At 40.9% G+C, this 19874-nt stretch overlaps 1 protein-coding gene across 5 annotated transcripts in view; it reads left to right on the forward strand.

Annotated features, from left to right (window-relative positions):
* Positions 1 to 19020, forward strand: part of erc2 (ELKS/RAB6-interacting/CAST family member 2) — an 87065-nt gene extending 68045 nt beyond the window's left edge. For all 5 annotated transcript variants that reach the window (XM_061932553.2, XM_061932557.2, XM_061932555.2 and 2 more), the window contains 6 exons: positions 8029 to 8152; positions 8217 to 8377; positions 13119 to 13266; positions 13335 to 13943; positions 18726 to 18793; positions 18874 to 19020. In XM_061932553.2, the coding sequence (XP_061788537.2) occupies positions 8029 to 8152; positions 8217 to 8377; positions 13119 to 13266; positions 13335 to 13943; positions 18726 to 18752 (1069 nt within the window). In that variant the 3' untranslated portion in view covers positions 18753 to 18793; positions 18874 to 19020. The remainder of the gene's footprint in view (positions 1 to 8028; positions 8153 to 8216; positions 8378 to 13118; positions 13267 to 13334; positions 13944 to 18725; positions 18794 to 18873) is intronic.
* Positions 19021 to 19874: the final 854 nt, after the last annotated feature.

The raw sequence follows: 19874 nt of genomic DNA on the forward strand, positions 1-19874 counted from the left end.
CATGTGTTCATTCATAGTTTTGATGCCTTCAGTGACAATCTACAATGTAAATAGTCATGAAAATAAAGAAAACGCATTGAATGAGAAGGTATATATATATATATATATATATATATATATATATATATATATATATATATATATATATATATATATATATATATATATATATATATATATACATACATATATGTATGTATATATATGTATGTATGTATATGTATGTATGTATATATATATATGTATATACATATATATATATATGTGTGTGTGTTTTTATATATGTAGATGTATATATGTATATTTGTATATGTATATGTATATATATATATATATATATATATATATATATATATATATATATATATATATATATATATGTGTGTGTATATGTGTGTATATATAGGTGTGTATGTATATATGTGTGTATATATATATATACACACGCATATATACAGGTAAAAGCCAGTAAATTAGAATATTTTGAAAAACTTGATTTATTTCAGTAATTGCATTCAAAAGGTGTAACTTGTACATTATATTTATTCATTGCACACAGACTGATGCATTCAAATGTTTATTTCATTTAATTTTGATGATTTGAAGTGGCAACAAATGAAAATCCAAAATTCCGTGTGTCACAAAATTAGAATATTACTTAAGGCTAATACAAAAAAGGGATTTTTAGAAATGTTGGCCAACTGAAAAGTATGAAAATGAAAAATATGAGCATGTACAATACTCAATACTTGGTTGGAGCTCCTTTTGCCTCAATTACTGCGTTAATGCGGCGTGGCATGGAGTCGATGAGTTTCTGGCACTGCTCAGGTGTTATGAGAGCCCAGGTTGCTCTGATAGTGGCCTTCAACTCTTCTGCGTTTTTGGGTCTGGCATTCTGCATCTTCCTTTTCACAATACCCCACAGATTTTCTATGGGGCTAAGGTCAGGGGAGTTGGCGGGCCAATTTAGAACAGAAATACCATGGTCCGTAAACCAGGCACGGGTAGATTTTGCGCTGTGTGCAGGCGCCAAGTCCTGTTGGAACTTGAAATCTCCATCTCCATAGAGCAGGTCAGCAGCAGGAAGCATGAAGTGCTCTAAAACTTGCTGGTAGACGGCTGCGTTGACCCTGGATCTCAGGAAACAGAGTGGACCGACACCAGCAGATGACATGGCACTCCAAACCATCACTGATGGTGGAAACTTTACACTAGACTTCAGGCAACGTGGATCCTGTGCCTCTCCTGTCTTCCTCCAGACTCTGGGACCTCGATTTCCAAAGGAAATGCAAAATTTGCATGGTTGGGTGATGGTTTGGGGTGCCATGTCATCTGCTGGTGTCGGTCCACTCTGTTTCCTGAGATCCAGGGTCAACGCAGCCGTCTACCAGCAAGTTTTAGAGCAATTCATGCTTCCTGCTGCTGACCTGCTCTATGGAGATGGAGATTTCAAGTTCCAACAGGACTTGGCGCCTGCACACAGCGCAAAATCTACCCGTGCCTGGTTTACGGACCATGGTATTTCTGTTCTAAATTGGCCCGCCAACTCCCCTGACCTTAGCCCCATAGAAAATCTGTGGGGTATTGTGAAAAGGAAGATGCAGAATGCCAGACCCAAAAACGCAGAAGAGTTGAAGGCCACTATCAGAGCAACCTGGGCTCTCATAACACCTGAGCAGTGCCAGAAACTCATCGACTCCATGCCACGCCGCATTAACGCAGTAATTGAGGCAAAAGGAGCTCCAACCAAGTATTGAGTATTGTACATGCTCATATTTTTCATTTTCATACTTTTCAGTTGGCCAACATTTCTAAAAATCCCTTTTTTGTATTCGCCTTAAGTAATATTCTAATTTTGTGACACACGGAATTTTGGATTTTCATTTGTTGCCACTTCAAATCATCAAAATTAAATGAAATAAACATTTGAATGCATCAGTCTGTGTGCAATGAATAAATATAATGTACAAGTTACACCTTTTGAATGCAATTACTGAAATAAATCAAGTTTTTCAAAATATTCTAATTTACTGGCTTTTACCTGTACATATACAAGTATACGTTTTTAACTTCTTTCTGCTCCTTTTCATTCATATTTTACTTTAATCTGATGTTGATTGATTTATTATTTTATTCCTTTGTTTGATTTTTTATTAAATAAATAAATGAACTGAACACACAGTATAATATATATATATATATATATATATATATATATATATATATATATACTGTATATATATATATATATATACACATGCATATATATACACATGCATATATATATATATACAGTATGTTACAAATGCTGTCGCTAAACAAATAGGACGAAGCTGCCTGTGAGTGCTTTAAGGTGAGGGAGGGGCCCACAGCAGCTCTCGCAACTCATCGAGAAGAGCCGTACGTATTTTCTTGTCAGACTCTTAACTATATTAGTCGCTTTTTTGAACAAGTGTATTCAGTGGGGTGAGAATTCTCACCAAACAGAGCAACAACGCTGCTAAATTGGCAACACTGATCCCTCCTGCGCCATCTTCTTATTCTTTGGCAGACCAGGGGCTTCATGTATTAAGAGTTATGTAGATTTCCTACTAAAAATGGTGTACGTTCAATTCCAGAAAACTTTGTACGCACAAACAAATTCAGATGTTTTAAAGTGTGCACGCAATAAATCATGCACATTCCTTCTGTACATCCCAATCAATGTGGAATTGAGAGTACATGTTGGCCACTCCCTGTCCATGTTCCCATTTTAATTTGCAAATTATATTTCAATTAGCCAAGTGCCCAAGATTTTTCACTCCGCACAGTCAGAAAACACACATATAATAATAAAGATGGCAAAAAAGAAACATTTTACAGCTGGAGTGTAAAAATGTTCTCTATTGCACTACTGTTGCAAGTTAGCAAGTATGCGCCGGGGGAAAGGTGCAGTTTAGTATTTCACACTTTACACACGGCTTTTTAACATCAATATTATTTGCACACAGAGACAATCAGGGGCTTGTTTGAAAGATCTTAAGATGTAGTTTAACCAGAACAAACAGCAACAAGTTTAACCACTGACCCGTAGAGATGCTGCAAAGAAGGGAGATAACATTTGGGGGGCACATATGCTCAATGTGCATTGTAGGAATTAATATTCGGACAATTACATAAATAAATGTACCCACCAAGAAGCCACGCATTGCAAACAATGCCAGCTTGTAGTCTGTTCCCAATCATGATGTTACGTTGAGCGTAAGAATCATATGTTGAACCAGGACACATCGCTACAATGTTGCTTCATTGCATTTGCGCATCACATGATCGAATTAAAATATTTCCTGTTGATGAGGGTGTGTTGATTTTTCATAGGTCCCTGATGTGTACATCAATCACTACGAGGAGTAATTGTTTGAAACATTTATTCAAACTGTTACCCAGCCAAAACCCTCTTAAAGCCCTGTTAAGAGCAGCCGGTTTTGGAGAAATGTCTCATGTAAATGAATCCCCTCTACTGTAGTAGCAAGCGGGCCCTTTAAAGGGGTCATATTATGATATTTTTTTCTACATTTAAAACACTTCCTTGTGGTCTAAATAACATGTAATAGTGTTTTTTTTGGTCAAACTTTTGCGCAGATGATGTTTTACAGACCATCTTCAAATCGCTCTCTGACCATCTGATAGTTGGTAATGCTAGGACACTTGACACAATGAGGAACCAGACTCCGATATGGGGGAGTTACCATACTATGTATATCAAGCTCGGCTCATTCCTGCATTTACATTGATAGTGTAGTGATATCGCAGAGCTATTAAACAAAGATACCCTGCACGTACGACATGGCAGGAAATACATAGCTGTCTGTTCCTAGCACCGTTAAATACTGGATTCACGATAAGAACAGGTGGTTGTCAGACTTGACTGATATGTACCTATCTTGGAACTTTTGACCATATACAGTACAGGCCAAAAGTTTGGACACAACTTCTCATTCAATGCGTTTTCTTTATTTTCATGACTATTTACATTGTAGATTGTCACTGAAGGCATCAAAACTATGAATGAACACATGTGGAGTTATGTACTCAACAAAAAAAGGTAAAATAACTGGAAACATGTTTTATATTCTAGTTTCTTCAAAATAGCCACCGTTTGCTCTGATTACTGCTTTGCACACTCTTGGCATTCTCTCGATGAGCTTCAAGAGGTAGTCCCCTGAAAGGGTTTTCACTTCACAGGTGTGCTTGAAGCTCATCAATGTGTGTGCGGTCGGTAGCTTCGATTACATTAGGGAAAACAGTTTGTCGCTTCAAATTGCACTTTAATTCCGGCCTGTTCAGCTGCATTGTATGGGACTTGGCTAACATGCCAGTAATGTAATATGTTTTTTTTTTACAACTTTACCTATATATCAATTTGCATAATTGCACACACGGAGGTGTGTTGATTGTTCATATGTCTCTGATGTGTACATCATTGATTCTAAGGAGTAAAATGTATTCAAATAGTTACCCTGCATCACTTAAAGCATGTAGAAATGTGCATACGCAAGCCATGAAGTTGGCGCGAGGCGCCGCACATTTCCATGTTCAGTTTATTCTTGATACATCTCAACTTTGCCATGAAAAGGGTGTATGCAAGGTTTTTGTGCATACGCACGTTTAATACATGAGGCCCTAGGTGCGTTAGAATGTGTCAATGAGCAAGGACGGGCTGCCACAAAGACATGAATATATGGGAAACACTGAATGTGTTTGCTTTACAGCTTGAACTAGCTTTCTACTGAAAATGTATTAGTTTCAATCTAATAAATTGGCCAATGAGAACGGCATGTTTATTGTACTCCAAATATTACTGATTACCTTTTAATGAGTTTCATGACAACATCAAAGTTTTGGGACAAACCTCACAAGATTTTAGTTCCCCATGAATCTTACTTCTTAATCATACCAATACCTTCTGAATAATTGTGTCCTTAGAAGAGTTGTAAAAGAACTTGACGTTTCGGATGAACAAGAACGCCTTGTAAATAGCAACCTTTTCCCAAAAGATGTCATTGCTGCAAAAATGAGGCGACGTTTTCTTCCATTTTCCCTTCCTGTGTGACAACAATGAGGAGGTGTCCCGATACTTTTGTCAGCAGATAACAATAACATAACAATTAGTGGAGAGACTGTTCGTATCCCGAGGTACCACTGTATTTATCAACTTAAATTTCACCAAAAAGCTTGTAAAATATACTTTTATAAGAGCCCCATTGTGACACGCACACTTGCATGTTACTCGTTTCTGTGTGCTTTTGTGGAATGATCGTGTTTATGCTTCAGCAAATGAGCAATAGTGGTACAGCAAACGCATCAGAGTGTGTTTGAAGTGTGAGTTATTTATGGTAAAAAAATGTTTTACACATGTGCATGCATGTTTAATGTGATGTGGTGGTTGTTTTGGATTGTGTAGCGCTGAGGCCCCTCCCGACTCAAGCATGCATCCCTGTTTCATTCCCCTGACCCTTCTGCCCCAGTAACATCACCCACTCTCTTCACCATGTGCTGCCCACCTCCCTTATTACCCCCATCATTGTCCTGCCGAGCTTGCCCTAGCAGACATAAAGGGCAATGCTCGGCTCAGTGGCCTGCATGAATATCCAGATCCAGGTTGCTCAGTGAGTGGGGTACTCTTGTATGTGTGGTCCTGACTCAAATGTGGGGGGTGCTGCATCCCTAACTGGTTCTCTTCTGCCCAGCTCCTCCCGTCTGGCTCGCTTGTTGACTTCCCTTTCTCTGCTCCCTAACCCTTCTTTCCCTCTTCTTTGACCCGGCTGAACTCTGCCTGTCTGACTGCATGTCTGCCATCCTCGGGCTTGGCAGCAGATGCTCAAGGTTCAGGGTTTTCAGGGAAAATTGCACCCTGCATTGGCCGGGCGCTGATACTGGCGCAGATTCAGTCCTCAGTGTTGTTTGACTATGAACTTAAACCCCTTTTCCACCAAGTAATACAGCTGAGTTCACATTTGTTGTTGTTTCCACTGTCAGAAGTTACCAAAATAGATGATCCATAACCAGTCAAGAGGTACGCTAACATTTCCAGAAACTAACCACAGTAATTAAGTGGAGGAATTTTTACACAATTACAAAACAATGCCTTTCATTGTCAACATACGCATGTACAAAAAGATTAAAAGCAGCTCCTTCTTTGTATCAGACATGGAATAGAAAATGTTAAAATAGTGCAAAAAATGAATTAGGACTATATAGCTATATACACAATATGGATGTTAAATTTAAAACAGTTCTTTGGTGTCTTAATAACTTTGTTTGTGACATTCTCCAGTCCAAAAGTATCAAGAAAGCAAACTTAAAAAAACAACCAAAAAACTTTTGAACTGCCCAATTACATAAGCCAGTTTTGGAGGGCTGTTTCATGTAAATGAATCACCAGCCTCTACTGTAGTAGCAAGCGGGCATTTAAAGGGGGAACTGCACTTTTTTATTACATTTTGCTAATCGTTCACAATCATTATGAGAGACAAGAAGACAAAAAGTGTGTTTTTTTTTTTTGCATTCTAACATGTAAAAATTGTCTCGTTCTCGGTGGCTAGCAATGCAGCTAATGGGAGCAATCTATTTTACCTCTAATTCACTTTAAAAATGCATTCAAAAACCGTCAATAATAATTAATTTACATTCCGTAACCTGTATAATAACCAAGCTGTAGCGATATTGTTAATGTAAGAGCAAACAATGAGGAACTCTTTTTCGAGCGTACTAACACATTGGCTTGCTACGGTATTAGCCGTAAAAGATAACTTTGGCAAGAGATAAGTTAGCTTCTATGTCAGCACGAAAAGCGTTTAAGTTTGTAATGCACAACACACTACAATAGGACACCAATCTGTACTGACTAAAAAACATAAACAGTATCTGTAAAGTATTAGCTAGCCAGACAGCATATTCTGTCTGTCATGATACACGCATGACGTGCTGCATGATCACGGACGTTTTTCCTGCTTTATTTGGGTAAGCACTCCATTTATGTCGAAATAGCTTGGTTTCAAATTCCTCATTTGCAGATTTGAGTTGCTTTCACATCATTCTATCAGCCTCCGTCTGCTCCAACATCACACCCTTCCTTCGTGTTAGCTTCGAGAAGCAGCAGTTCATCCTCTGTATATTTAGCTTCAAAATGTGAATCCTCGTTTGTCCAAAAATACTCGTTTCGTTGTTTTTTCGTTGAATATGCCATGATTAGAAGGCGCACACACCTTTGTTTCAGGAAGTACGACACAGTTGTTGCCAGAAGTTGGAAGTGTGCTGCTATGGAAACAGAAATAATTGCGCCGATAAATTGGTTACGGCAAGGATTAAAATTACCGAAATACGGTATATATTGTACATATTACATTACAAGGCTCTGATATTAGTATCACATTGGAAGACACATTTAATAATATATTTATGTATATTTCAACTTTTGACATGGTTTTGCTGATTTAAAATGAACAAATCTGTGGTTTGGTAGAAGAGTTTAGTTCTGTTCTTACCCTTGGTTGAAGATACGCTGATACAAACTGATACTGCTTGGTGGAAACATGACTTGGGTGTGTTTTCTCTTTTATGTGATTATGTTCTGGTTTTAATGTCTTGTCTTTAATTTTTTTTCATTGTATTCCTGGCTTCCAATGTCTTTTCTACTTGTCCTGTCACCCCTTCTTCTCTTCTACCATTCCCTCCCCTCGTCTGCAGTCTGGCTCCCAGGTATGTAGCATCCTTACCCCCTTTCATCACCGTTCTAACTCTGCTGCTCTAACTTAATGTAAGTCTTTTCACATGATTAACATATTAACATGAGGTCATCAGTTTTCATGACTGGCACCATTCAAGAACTAACTGTATTTCAAATGTGCCTAAACGTTACACTGCTTGGTTGTGCTTCATGGTTTGGTATGACATCGCCTTACCTTTTTTAAACACCCCAAGGACGTACTTCTTGGCAGATGAATGGTTGATTTGGGATGTTTAGCTTAAGGATGTGTGCTTTCACAGACAAGGAGGCAAAGAGCAGACCAAGAAGGGCCAGAACATCAAACTAGGACCCCAAGGGGACAAGAAAGGCTTGGGACAGGACGCACGTAAAGACAGCTCTTTGGACGGCGGCCATCATTCGAAGGTGGGTTTCAACATATCCTCGCTGCAGCGCGGTCCACCGTTGCTTAAACCCATCTGTCACTCAGCTAGAGGAGCTGATGAACACCCTGGAGAGGACGAGGCAGGAGCTGGATTCCACCAAGCAGCGTCTCTCGTCCACGCAGCAGTCCCTGCAAGAGCGGGACAGTCACCTGACCAACATGAGGCAAGAGCGAAGGAAACAACTGGAGGAGATTTTAGAGATGAAGTGAGTAATTCAATTCATGCACACCTCTGGCTGTGTCTTTGGGATGGCTGGAGAAACATCAGTGCAGATGTAGCGTCCACTGTTTGTACACTTTGTCAGCATTATGTAGGCCCTTAATCAATTTTGGGGTTTAGGCAGGTGTGCACATGTTAAGTATCAAAGTGATTGATTGATCAGGATTCAGTTATGACCTGCAAATAAATTTAAAGTGCAATCTTAAGGGATTCCCGGGTTCGATCCTGCGCTCGGGATCTTTCTGTGTGGAGTTTGCATGTTCTCCCCGTGATTGCGTGGGTTCCCTCCTGGTACTCCGTCTTCCTCCCACCTCCAAGGACATGCACCTGGGGATAGGTTGAATGGCAACACTAAAATTGGCCCTAGTATGTGAATGTGAGTGTGAATGTTGTCTGTCTATCTGTGTTGGCCCTGTGATGAGGTGGCGACTTGTACCCCGCCTTCCGCCCGAATGCAGCTGAGATAGGCTCCAGCAGCCCCCGTGACCCCGAAAGGGATAAGCGGTAGAAAATGGATGGATGGATGGATCTTAAGGGATGCACTGATCGATCGGGAACCAATCAGTATTCGCCAATTTCTGTAATCACAAAAGCCGATCCACTCTGGCTGATACTTTATTTTTGGTCCCCGGCTGACAGCTAACTAACTGTATGTCCATACACAGTGTGGAGCTGCTCTCCTAGTTAATAATCATGACCACCATAGCGGCAAATAAACAGCATTTCCTACAAGTAATATTATCACTGAAGGCAAAAAATCAAAACACAGAGAAAGCAAGCAGCAGGTGAAAGCCATGCTAATCACCAAAATAGCCGCTAGGCTAGCTTGAAACGAGACAAGAAATAAATGCTCACTAAAGTTTTTATAAGTTAGGACAAATCACGTTACAGCAGAAAGTGCGCGTTTTTATCATGAAATTATCAAGTAGATTAATAAGAGTTAAAGAGAGTATAATGTATGTAACAAGAGCTGTTGTGCTTTTCTGATGTGTCGCGACCAGGTGTACACGTGAGAAGAGGACTTTAATGTTGAAAACTAAATCATTTAAATGAGTGGTAGTTTTTACTTTTGTTTGGTTATTGTGTTCTATTGACGTTGTTTTGCTCAAACAATTGTATGTAATAAAATTTAATAAGGAACTTGTTTAAATGTCGTGTTGATATTGTTACACTGTCAATAGCACTTAATATAAATACATTTACAAGTTTATGTGATCGGTATCGCTGATCTCACTCATGAATGATCGGTATCAGACTCAGCATCCTTAAACCCCGATCGAAACACTAGCAATCTTGCCTTTCTTTGTACTGTCAGTCAGTGTTTAAAGTTAAAGTACCACTGATAGTCACACACACACAAGGTGTGGTGAAATCACCCTCTGCGTGAGTGACAAAGGGCGGAGCGTAGGTCGAAAGGGGATCATTTGGAGGTCTCTTATCAAATTCTAAAAGAAAGCTGTCGGAATTATCAAAGTGTGATTAAAGCTGAGAAAACAAAATATATGTCAGACTTCATTTCAAATAGTGTCAGCAAGCCACATGTTCTTTTTAAATCTATTAGTTCTGTTCTTAATCCGAATCCAGCCACTTCACTGGAGATGACAAGTGAAACTTGTGAAAAATGCATCTCCTTTTTTAACGACAAGGTTGCTTCTATTCGGGCAAATCTATCTCCTCCTCCATTGAGTTTCAATGTGGGCACTCAGTGCTCGGCTGTGTTTTGTCAGTTTGAGCCTGTGTCCATGCCTGCGCTTACAGGAATAGTTGACAAACTAAAACCCTTGTCTTGTCCCACAGACCCAGTCCCCCCTTGCTTTTTTAAAGAAGTCTGGGACTCTATTGACTTGTCTGTTAGGGACATCATCAACAGTAGCTTAATTTCTGGCAGTGTGCCCTCTTTTTGTAAAGGAGCTGTTGTTGAGCCTTTGATCAAAAAAACAGGTCTTGATCCTACAAATTTGTCAAATGATCGGCCCTTTTCTAAATTACCTTTTGTGTCAAACATTTTGGAGACGTGTTTTGGCACAACTGCAGCCTTTTTAAGATGAAAATAGCACTTTAGATCCATTTCAGTCTGGATACAAAGCTTTGCACAGTACTGAATCTGCACTTATAAAGGTTTTTAATGACTTGCTTTTAATGTCTGATTCTGGCAGCTCTGCCATTTTAGTGCTTTTAGATCTCACAGCTGCCTTTGACACAGTCGACCACACAATTCTTTTAGACCGCCTGAGAGACTGTGGGTGTCAGGGGGACTGCATTGGAGTGGTTCAGATCCTACCTGTCAGAGAGGTCCTTCTTTGTCAGGCTGGGGGACGCCACCTTTCTTCTGCTCCGCTTTACTGTGGTGTCCCCCAGGGATCTATTCTAGGCCCCATCATGTTCGCTCTATATCTCCTCCCTCTTGGAGAGATTTTTAAGAGGCATGGAGTGTCTTATCACTTTTATGCAGATGATTGCCAAATTTATATGCCGATTTCAAAAGGCCACGGCCCCCTTACACCCCTTCTAAACTGTCTATGCGACGTCAAGGCTTGGTTAGCCCAGAAGTTTTTAATAATGAATGAGGGAAAAACTTAAATTTTAGGTTTTGGTCCAGCTCTCACTAACTCGGGACCATTGCAAAATGATGTGCGTCCCAAAGTCACCAGCCTTGGCGTCACTATAGGCAGCGATTTTAAACATGACAAACAAGTCAATGGCGTTTTAAAATCGTGTTTTTATCATCTTCGTCTTTTAGCATAGGTAAAACCGTTTTTATCTTTTAACCTTTTTGAACAAGTCGTGCATGCATTTATTTCAAGTCGCCTGGACTACTGCAATGCACTTTATGCTGGCATTAGCCAAAAAGCTCTCTCCCGGTTGCAGTTAGTCCAGAACGCGGCAGCACGACTTTTAACAGGGGCCAGGAAACGCGAGCATATAACCCCAATTCTTGAGAGTTTGCACTGGCTCCCTGTTCATTTTAGAATTGATTTTAAAACCTTGCTGTTTGCTTTTAAAGCTTTACATGGACTGGCACCTCATTATATCTCGGACCTCATCCAAATTTACACTCCTGCGCGCGCTCTGAGGTCCGAGAGCCAGCTCCAGCTTGTGATGCCCAAGACGAGACTTAAAACCAGGGGAGACAGGGCCTTCTCTGTGGTCGGCCCTAAGCTCTGGAACACGCTTCCCCTCCATGTTCGAACTGCTCCCACAGTGGATTGTTTTAAGTCTCGTCTTAAGACCCACTTTTTTGATTTCTATTCATTGTTTTAATCGGTTTCACCCTTTAAAATCGTTTTTAATCTTTTTTTTTTTTTTATTGTTTTTATATTGGTTTTATATTTATTTATTTTTTGTTTTTATTTAGTCATTGGTGGAGCTAAGGATAGTATTTGAATCTTGTTTTTAATATTGTTGTGCAGCACTTTGGAAACATTTCTGTTGTTTAAATGTGCTATACAAATAAAGTGGATTGGATTGGATTGCATTTGACCCATCCCCTTGTTCCACCCCCTGGGAGGTGAGGGGAGCAGTGAGCAGTAGTGGTGGCCGCGCTCGGGAATCATTTTGGTGATTTAACCTCCAATTCCAACCCTTGATGCTGAGTGCCAAGCAGGGAGACAATGGGTCCCATTTTTATAGTCTTTGGTATGACTCGGCCGGGGTTTTAAACGACTATTGTTGCGCCCCCTGTGGGTTGTGGTGAAAATGCTTTGGAAGACATGCCACATGAAATACATCTTCCTCAAAGTGGTATATTTTACTGGACAACTGATAGACAGTTAGCTGCCAAAGTGTCCATAGGTGTTAATGTAAGTAAGAATGTGTTTGTTTGTATCCTTGGATTTACCAGTGACCAGTCTTTGGTGATTTTCACCAAAAGATAGCTGGGTTAGGCTTCAGCTCACCGAAGACCCTGTCAAGGACTATAAATACTAGGGGTGAGGGTAAAAATCGATTCGAATTCGAATCGCGATTCTCACGTTTTGCGATTCAGAATCGATTCTCATTTTTAAAAAATCTATTTATTTATTTATTTATTTATTTTTAAATTAATCAATCCAACAAAACAATACACATCAATACCATAACAATGCAATCCAATTCCAAAACCAAACCCAACCTAGCAACACTCAGAACTGCAATAAACAGAGCAATTGAGTGGACACACAAACACGACACAGAACAAACCAAAAGTAGTGAAACAAAAATGAATATTATCAACAACAGTATCAATATTAGTTACAATTTCAACATAGCAGTGATTAAAAATCCCTCATTGACATATAGACATTTATAATTTTTTTTTAAAAAGAACAATAGTGTCACAGTGTCTTACACTTGCATCGCATCTCATAAGCTTGACAACACACTGTCCAATATTTTCACAAAGATAAAATAAGTCATATTTTTGGTTCATTTAATAGTTAAAACAAATTTACATTATTGCAATCAGTTGATAAAAAACTTAAAAATCTACTACTCTGCTTGCATGTCAGCAGACTGGGGTAGATCCTGCTGAAATCCTATGTATTGAATGAATAGAGAATCGTTTTGAATCGGGAAAATATCGTTTTTGAATCGAGAATCGCGTTGAATCGGGAAAAAAAAAAAAGATTTTGAATCGAATCGTAACCCCAAGAATCGATATTGAATCGAATCGTGGGACACCCAAAGATTCGCAGCCCTAATAAATACTATAGAAATGTCTTTATGACGAATATGATGCACTTTTTCAGACAACAAGCTCTGCTGGCTGCCATCAGTGAGAAAGATGCTAATATTGCACTGCTGGAACTGTCTGCCTCCAACAAGAAGAAGACCCAGGAGGAGGTGATGGCCCTCAAGAGGGAGCGAGACAAACTGATGCATCAACTTAAACAGCACGTCAGTACTGCAACACAATGAAATGCTTTCACTCATGTAATACTAATACTTACACACTTATCCCACAGACTCAAAGCAGAATGAAGCTGATCGCTGACAACTATGAGGATGAACAATACCACCTCCATGGTCCACACCACGCCCAGCCCCAGGCCCCTCAGCCTCAGACCCAATACCCCCACCCGCCCCATGGCCAGCAGGTCTCGTACGCACACGGCCCTCACATGCAGCACCCGCAGCACCCACAGACCACCCCGCAGCACCCTCACCCACAGCAGCCACAACTTCAGTACCCTCACAGTCAACACCCGCAGCAGCACCCTCAACCGCCTCCCCAGCACCCACAGCATCAACAGCATCCACGCCCCCCACAGCCCCAACATCCACACCAACAGCACCTCCAGCATCCTCCGCAGCACCCGCACGGGCATCCTCCGCCACAGCACCCGCATCCCCAGCACCCCCAGCATCCTCAGCATCCACATGGGCCTCCTCAACAGGGGCCTCACCCTCAACATCCGCATCCCCAGCACCCTCAGCATCCCCAGCATCCCCAACATCCCCAGCACCCCCAGGCCCCACACCACGGCCAGCATCCACGCCACCCGTCGCCTCATCATCGTGGAGGGCCGGGCCGAGGACCCCCACACGCTGGCCACCGCCCTTCCCCGGACCAGGTTAGATGTCTCTCATATGAATTGTCTTATTAAGTGCTTGTCTACCTGTGTGGGGAATCTGACTTCTAACAATATAATGGTTTGTCCCTCTCAGTTAGCTAAATAAGTACTAATAATTAGAGGTGTTCTGATCCGACATTAATATCAGATGTCGCAAAAAACAAAACAAATATTGGATTATATTAGCTTGCATCTGAAAGCGCTGCTGTACAAAGCTGGACAGCAAGTTAGCATCTAAATATCCTCCAAAAAGCGCACAAGGTTGGTCTTTTCTTGTCAGTCATTTACAAAAGGTAAACATGCTCGGCTATAGGCTAGTAGGAGCTGCAGCTACAAAACAGCTAATAGCACACAAACTAAATATTCGTAGTAAGTGCACTTAATTAAAAAAAATGTTTGCAGTCTAAAACAACACAATTGTTAATATAAACAAGTTTGAAATAATTATATTTGCGTATTACTTACACATACAAAGTCTCTAAGGCAGAAACGTATGCGAAAGTATCCCATAACAATTGTGTCCGCATCATTCAATTTACTGCGTCATGAGCTAAAACCTAATGAATTGTGGCCACTTGGTGTACAAAACAATTACCACGAAATTTTAAGTTCTGAATTGATTAATCACGATTCGATTCAATATACACTTAAATATAGAAAATGTCTCAATTCAAAATACAAATGTACTTTGTTGTTTGCTTCATTATAAAAAATTTAGGACAGCTTAAATTTCCTTCAAAGTCTCAAAAGTGCAATTTTTAAAATAGGAAAGAAATTGCAAGTGAAAGTGTAATTGGATTGCAAGGTATTGTTTCTTCAAGTGCAAATGATCACAGTTAATATGTAAGCTACAGCGCTTCACTGTTTCCATGTTTTGTTATGTTACAGTCTTATTACAAAATGGATACACACAATACCCCATAATGACAATGTGAAAAGTTTAAATGTTTTTATTTTGTAAACTAAATTAAAATTAAAAACTAAAAAAATCAGATGTACATAAGTATTCACAGCCTTTGCTCAATACTTTGTTGATGCACCTTTGTCAGTAATTACAGCCTCAAGTATTTTTGAATATAATGCCACAAGTTTGGCACACCTATCTTTGGGCAGTTTCACTCATTCCTCTTTGCAGCACCTCTCAAGCTACATCAGATTGGATCGGAAGCGTTGGTTTTCATCCAGGATCTCTGTTTACATTGCTGCATTCATCATAGTCTAGTCAGGGAGGTGACCAAGAACCCGATGGTCACTCTGTCAGAGCTACAGCATTCCTCTGTGGAGGAATAGACAACCATCTCTGCAGTAATCCACCAGTCAGGCCTGTATGGTAGAGTGGCCATAAGGAAGTCATCCATCCATCCATCCATCCATCCATCTTCTTCCGCTTATCCGAGGTCGGGTCGCGGGGGCAGCAGCCTAAGCAGGGAAGCCCAGACTTCCCTCTCCCCAGCCACTTCGTCCAGCTCTTCCTGTGGGACCCCGAGGCGTTCCCAGGCCAGCCGGGAGACATAGTCTTCCCAAAGTGACCTGGGTCTTCCCCGCGGCCTCCTACCGGTCGGACGTGCCCTAAACACCTCCCTAGGGAGGCGCTCGGGTGGCATCCTGACCAGATGCCCGAACCACCTCAACTGGCTCCTCTCGATGTGGAGGAGCAGTGGCTTTACTTTGAGCTCCCCCCGGATGGCAGAGCTTCTCATCCTATCTCTAAGGGAGAGCCCCGCCACCCGGCGGAGGAAACTCATTTCGGCCGCTTGTACCCGTGATCTTCTCCTTTTGGTCATAACCCAAAGCTCATGACCATAGGTGAGGATGGGAACGTAGATCGACCGGTAAATTGAGAGCTTTGCCTTCCGACTCAGCTCCTTCTTCACCACAACGGATCGATACAGCGTCCGCATTACTGAAGACGCCGCACCGATCCACCTGTCGATCTCACGATCCACTCTTCCCTCACTCGTGAACAAGACTCCGAGGTACTTGAACTCCTCCACTTGGGGCAAGATCTCCTCCCCAACCCGGAGATGGCACTCCACCCTTTTCCGGGCGAGAACTTGGAGGTGCTGATTCTCATCCCAGTCGCTTCACACTCGGCTGCGAACCGATCCAGTGAGAGCTGAAGATCCTGGCCAGATGAAGCCATCAGGACCACATCATCTGCAAAAAGCAGAGACCTAATCCTGCAGCCACCAAACCAGATCCCCTCAACGCCTTGACTGCGCCTAGGAATTCTGTCCATAAAAATTATGAACAGAATCGGTGACAAAGGGCAGGGAGAAGGCATTCGACCGTGTCCCTCGGGAAGTCCTGTGGGGAGTGCTCAGAGAGTATGGGGTATCGGACTGTCTGATTGTGGCAGTCCGCTCCCTGTATGATCAGTGCCAGAGCTTGGTCCGCATTGCCGGCAGTAAGTCGGACACGTTTCCAGTGAGGGTTGGACTCCGCCAAGGCTGCCCTTTGTCACCGATTCATAAGGAAGTCATTTCTTAGTAAAAAGTTTGCACCTGAAAGACTCTCAGACCATGAGAAACAAAATTATGTGGTCTGATGAAACAAAGACTAACTCTTTGGCGTGAATGCCAGACGTTGGAGGAAACCAGGCACCGCTCATCACCAGGCCAATACCATCCCTACAGTTAAGCATGGTGGTGGCAGCATCATGGTGTGGGGATGTTTTTCAGCAGCAGGAAGTGGGAGACTAGTCAGGATTGACAGAACGATGAATGCAGCAATGCACAGACACATCCTGGATGAAAACCAACGCTTCCCACCCAACCTGATCTAGTTTGAGAGGTTCTGCAAAGAAGAATGGGTGAAACTGCCCAAAGATAGATGTGCCAAGCTGGTGGCATCGTATTCAAAAATACTTGAGGCTGTAGTTGCTTCCAAAAGTGTATCAACAAAATATTAAGCAAAGGCTGTGAATACTTATCTTCATGTGATTTAAAAAAAAAAGTATTTTTCAATTTTGAATACATTAGTAAAATTAAAAGAAAAACTTTTCACATTGTCGTTATGGGGTATTGTCTGTAGAATTTTAAGGACAAAAAATAAGTCATTCCATTTTGGAATAAGGCTGTAAAAAAACAAAATGTGGAAAAGTGAAGTGCTGGATACTTTCCGGATGCGCTGTATTTTTCAGGTGTCTTATTTTTCAGTCATACAGGATGTAAGGCACAGCAATTATATTGTGAACGTCAGAAGAGTGCAGTTGTTTTTTCTGGTGCACGTGACACTGCTGTCTATGTGTGAGATGAATATATAAACAAAAGTATCTGACATTTTGATCTTACAAGATTGTTACAAATATAACCAATAATAATAACAATTTTGGTCAGATTTTTACCTTTCATGGTCATAACGTAACATGGTAGTACAGCTCGAGCAGCCATACATCTTTGCTAACAAAAGTTGCATTGGCTTCTCTTACTCCTTATAAATAAAAAATAACAACCGCGGTCTCTGATTATCATCAGGACAAAAAACATTGTCATTAACAGTTATGGCTGATGGCAACTTCCTGAGGTGGTTTTTATTAACTCCAAAAAAAAGTTTGTCTAGCTTTGCATGCTCTTTAAAATACTACTACTCAGCTGTTAGTGTAGACCAGACCTGGGAATAATACGGCCTACGGGCCACATGTGGCCCATGAAAATGTTCAGTCCGGCCCGCCGGACGTTCTACATAATTTTTTTAGACCTTTAACATCAAAATTGTAGCCGCCATTATGATGTGCAGTGCTGCTTTTAAATGACCGTAAGTCTTGAACTGTAGAAAGTATTTCAATGGTTGATATTGCGCTTTCGGGTATTATAGGAGTTATTACGGTAATCTACGTCACAACAGCTCAGACAAGGAACATAGCACAGTGGGCAGGGTTTGTTTTCAGAGCAGCCAGCCCCAAAAACAGATGCAGAAGCAGATTTTTACAACAAATTTCCGCATAAAATTGATAATATATCATACTGTAGGTGTTTGTTACACTTTGCATTCATATTTTGCTGTTTGTTACGTTTTTGTTGTGTTTTGTTTGATTGTAAAAGATGTCAATCGAGGAGCTGGTCTGAGAAGTAAAAGAGGAGCGATGTTCATATGTTGTTAATATTCAGTGTTTTATTGTTCGTAGTTAATATTGTAAATCCCACTTTCTTTCAATTTGGGTGTCCCATTCAGTAAAAAACTAAAATTCCATACAGGTTTTTTTCAGGTGGTCTGTCATAACTTTTTTAGAACTCTATCGGACATTGTGACTTTTGGTATTAGTGTTCTTAAAAAAAGGGACCCAAACACACGTACTGTACAGCAGATTTTTACAGCTAACTGTGTACATATAATTTATACACACATACACATTGGCCCCCCAGAATCTCTCAATGTGGTCTCTGAGTCCAAATATTTGCCCAGCTCTGGTGCAGACATAATGTGAGGTATCTGTCGGACTGTTGTGTATAATCCACTCATCAGCGATATTAATGCTTACTGAGCAGTTTTCCCCTAACAGTATTCCAACATTGATTGTGTTGCTGCTGTGTTGTGCAATACACTTGCAGATAAATGCCCATGTGGTCAAGGAGAGAGCATTTGGAAAATAGTTCTGATAGAATAGCTTTCCCATGCACGCCAAATTATTATGAGAGTTAGAGAGATAACAGCATGCTCCCTCTCTAAATCAGTTATAACTAGAGTATTTCTGTACAGGTGTCACATCATGCCATATCAGATTTGCAGTATGATAATGATTCTTGTTGATTTCTCCCCCCAATGCTTCTCGTCCAACAACAGGACGACGAGGAAGGCATTTGGGCGTAATCCTTACAATGACAACCAAAGTTCCAACGTTGTTTGGAGAGGTGAGATGAATTTGTTAGCTTTTCAATTCTTTCCACTTCGCTATTCCGTTGCTGACCTTTGTTGTGTTGTTGTGGACCAGATGATTCAGTCACTGCTGGGGGAGCGCAGCCACACAAAGAAACATGAGACCACCCACCAAACATTTGTTACCTGCACTCGCCAAAGGAACTTTCGTTGTTTTTCTTTGTTTTTTTGTGTGTTTGAAGGGGAGGAGACTGTGCAAAGTCCGGCTGGGAGACTGACTGAAGAGCAGGTACAATGAGGCCGTTACCATGTTTTGACCATTTAAAAGACACAATCTAATACAAAAACATGTATTCAAACTATTCATTGAGCAATTTAAAACATATAAAGTTGTTATTGGGTTTTTTAGGAGTTGTGATAGGATTTTTATGACAGTACATCTTCTCCAGGAACAATACAGTAGAAAGTATACGTTACAGTAGTCAATGTACAGCTCATATAGCAGTATCCATTTACTAACCACTGAATATGAGTCCACACACAATCATTAATATCTAGCAATACAAGTGAGTAGCAAGATGTTTATGAGGCTGCATGAGTGCTGCCAGCACTAGGGAGCTGCGGTTCATTGAGGGAAGTTTCAAAAGGTACTGTGGCATCGTGAAGCAAAAGCTGGGCAGCACGACAGACTTTCAACATAATGAAGATGATGGCGTGGACAAAAATGTCTCCTCCACACCTAAACACAGTTTGGCACCTGTGGGGGATCATGGAGGAGGGGAAGAAGATTCCAGTAACATTTAGACACAACTTAGACTTATAACTTGTCTGAACATAATTGTGCTTGTTTCCAGCATTTCTAGCATGCTCTGCTTCAGATTGCTATGTCTGAATGCATATTGTCCCTTCAGTGTACCACAGCTCGCAAGTATCGTCATCACTTATGCAAGCTACAAGACTATTTAACATTGAAGTATCCTACAGATCGTTTTTGGCATGCTCTGGCTAAAAATGTCTTGTCAGAATTAATATTTTCCCTTCAGTGACCCGCAGCTCGTCAGTGTCCACAGCACTAATGCATGCTACCACACAATTCAGGTAATTAACTTGCCTAAA

The sequence above is a fragment of the Nerophis lumbriciformis genome, linkage group LG38 (genome assembly GCF_033978685.3).
Source record: "Nerophis lumbriciformis linkage group LG38, RoL_Nlum_v2.1, whole genome shotgun sequence".
In the NCBI taxonomy this organism is placed as follows: Eukaryota; Metazoa; Chordata; class Actinopteri; order Syngnathiformes; family Syngnathidae; genus Nerophis; species Nerophis lumbriciformis.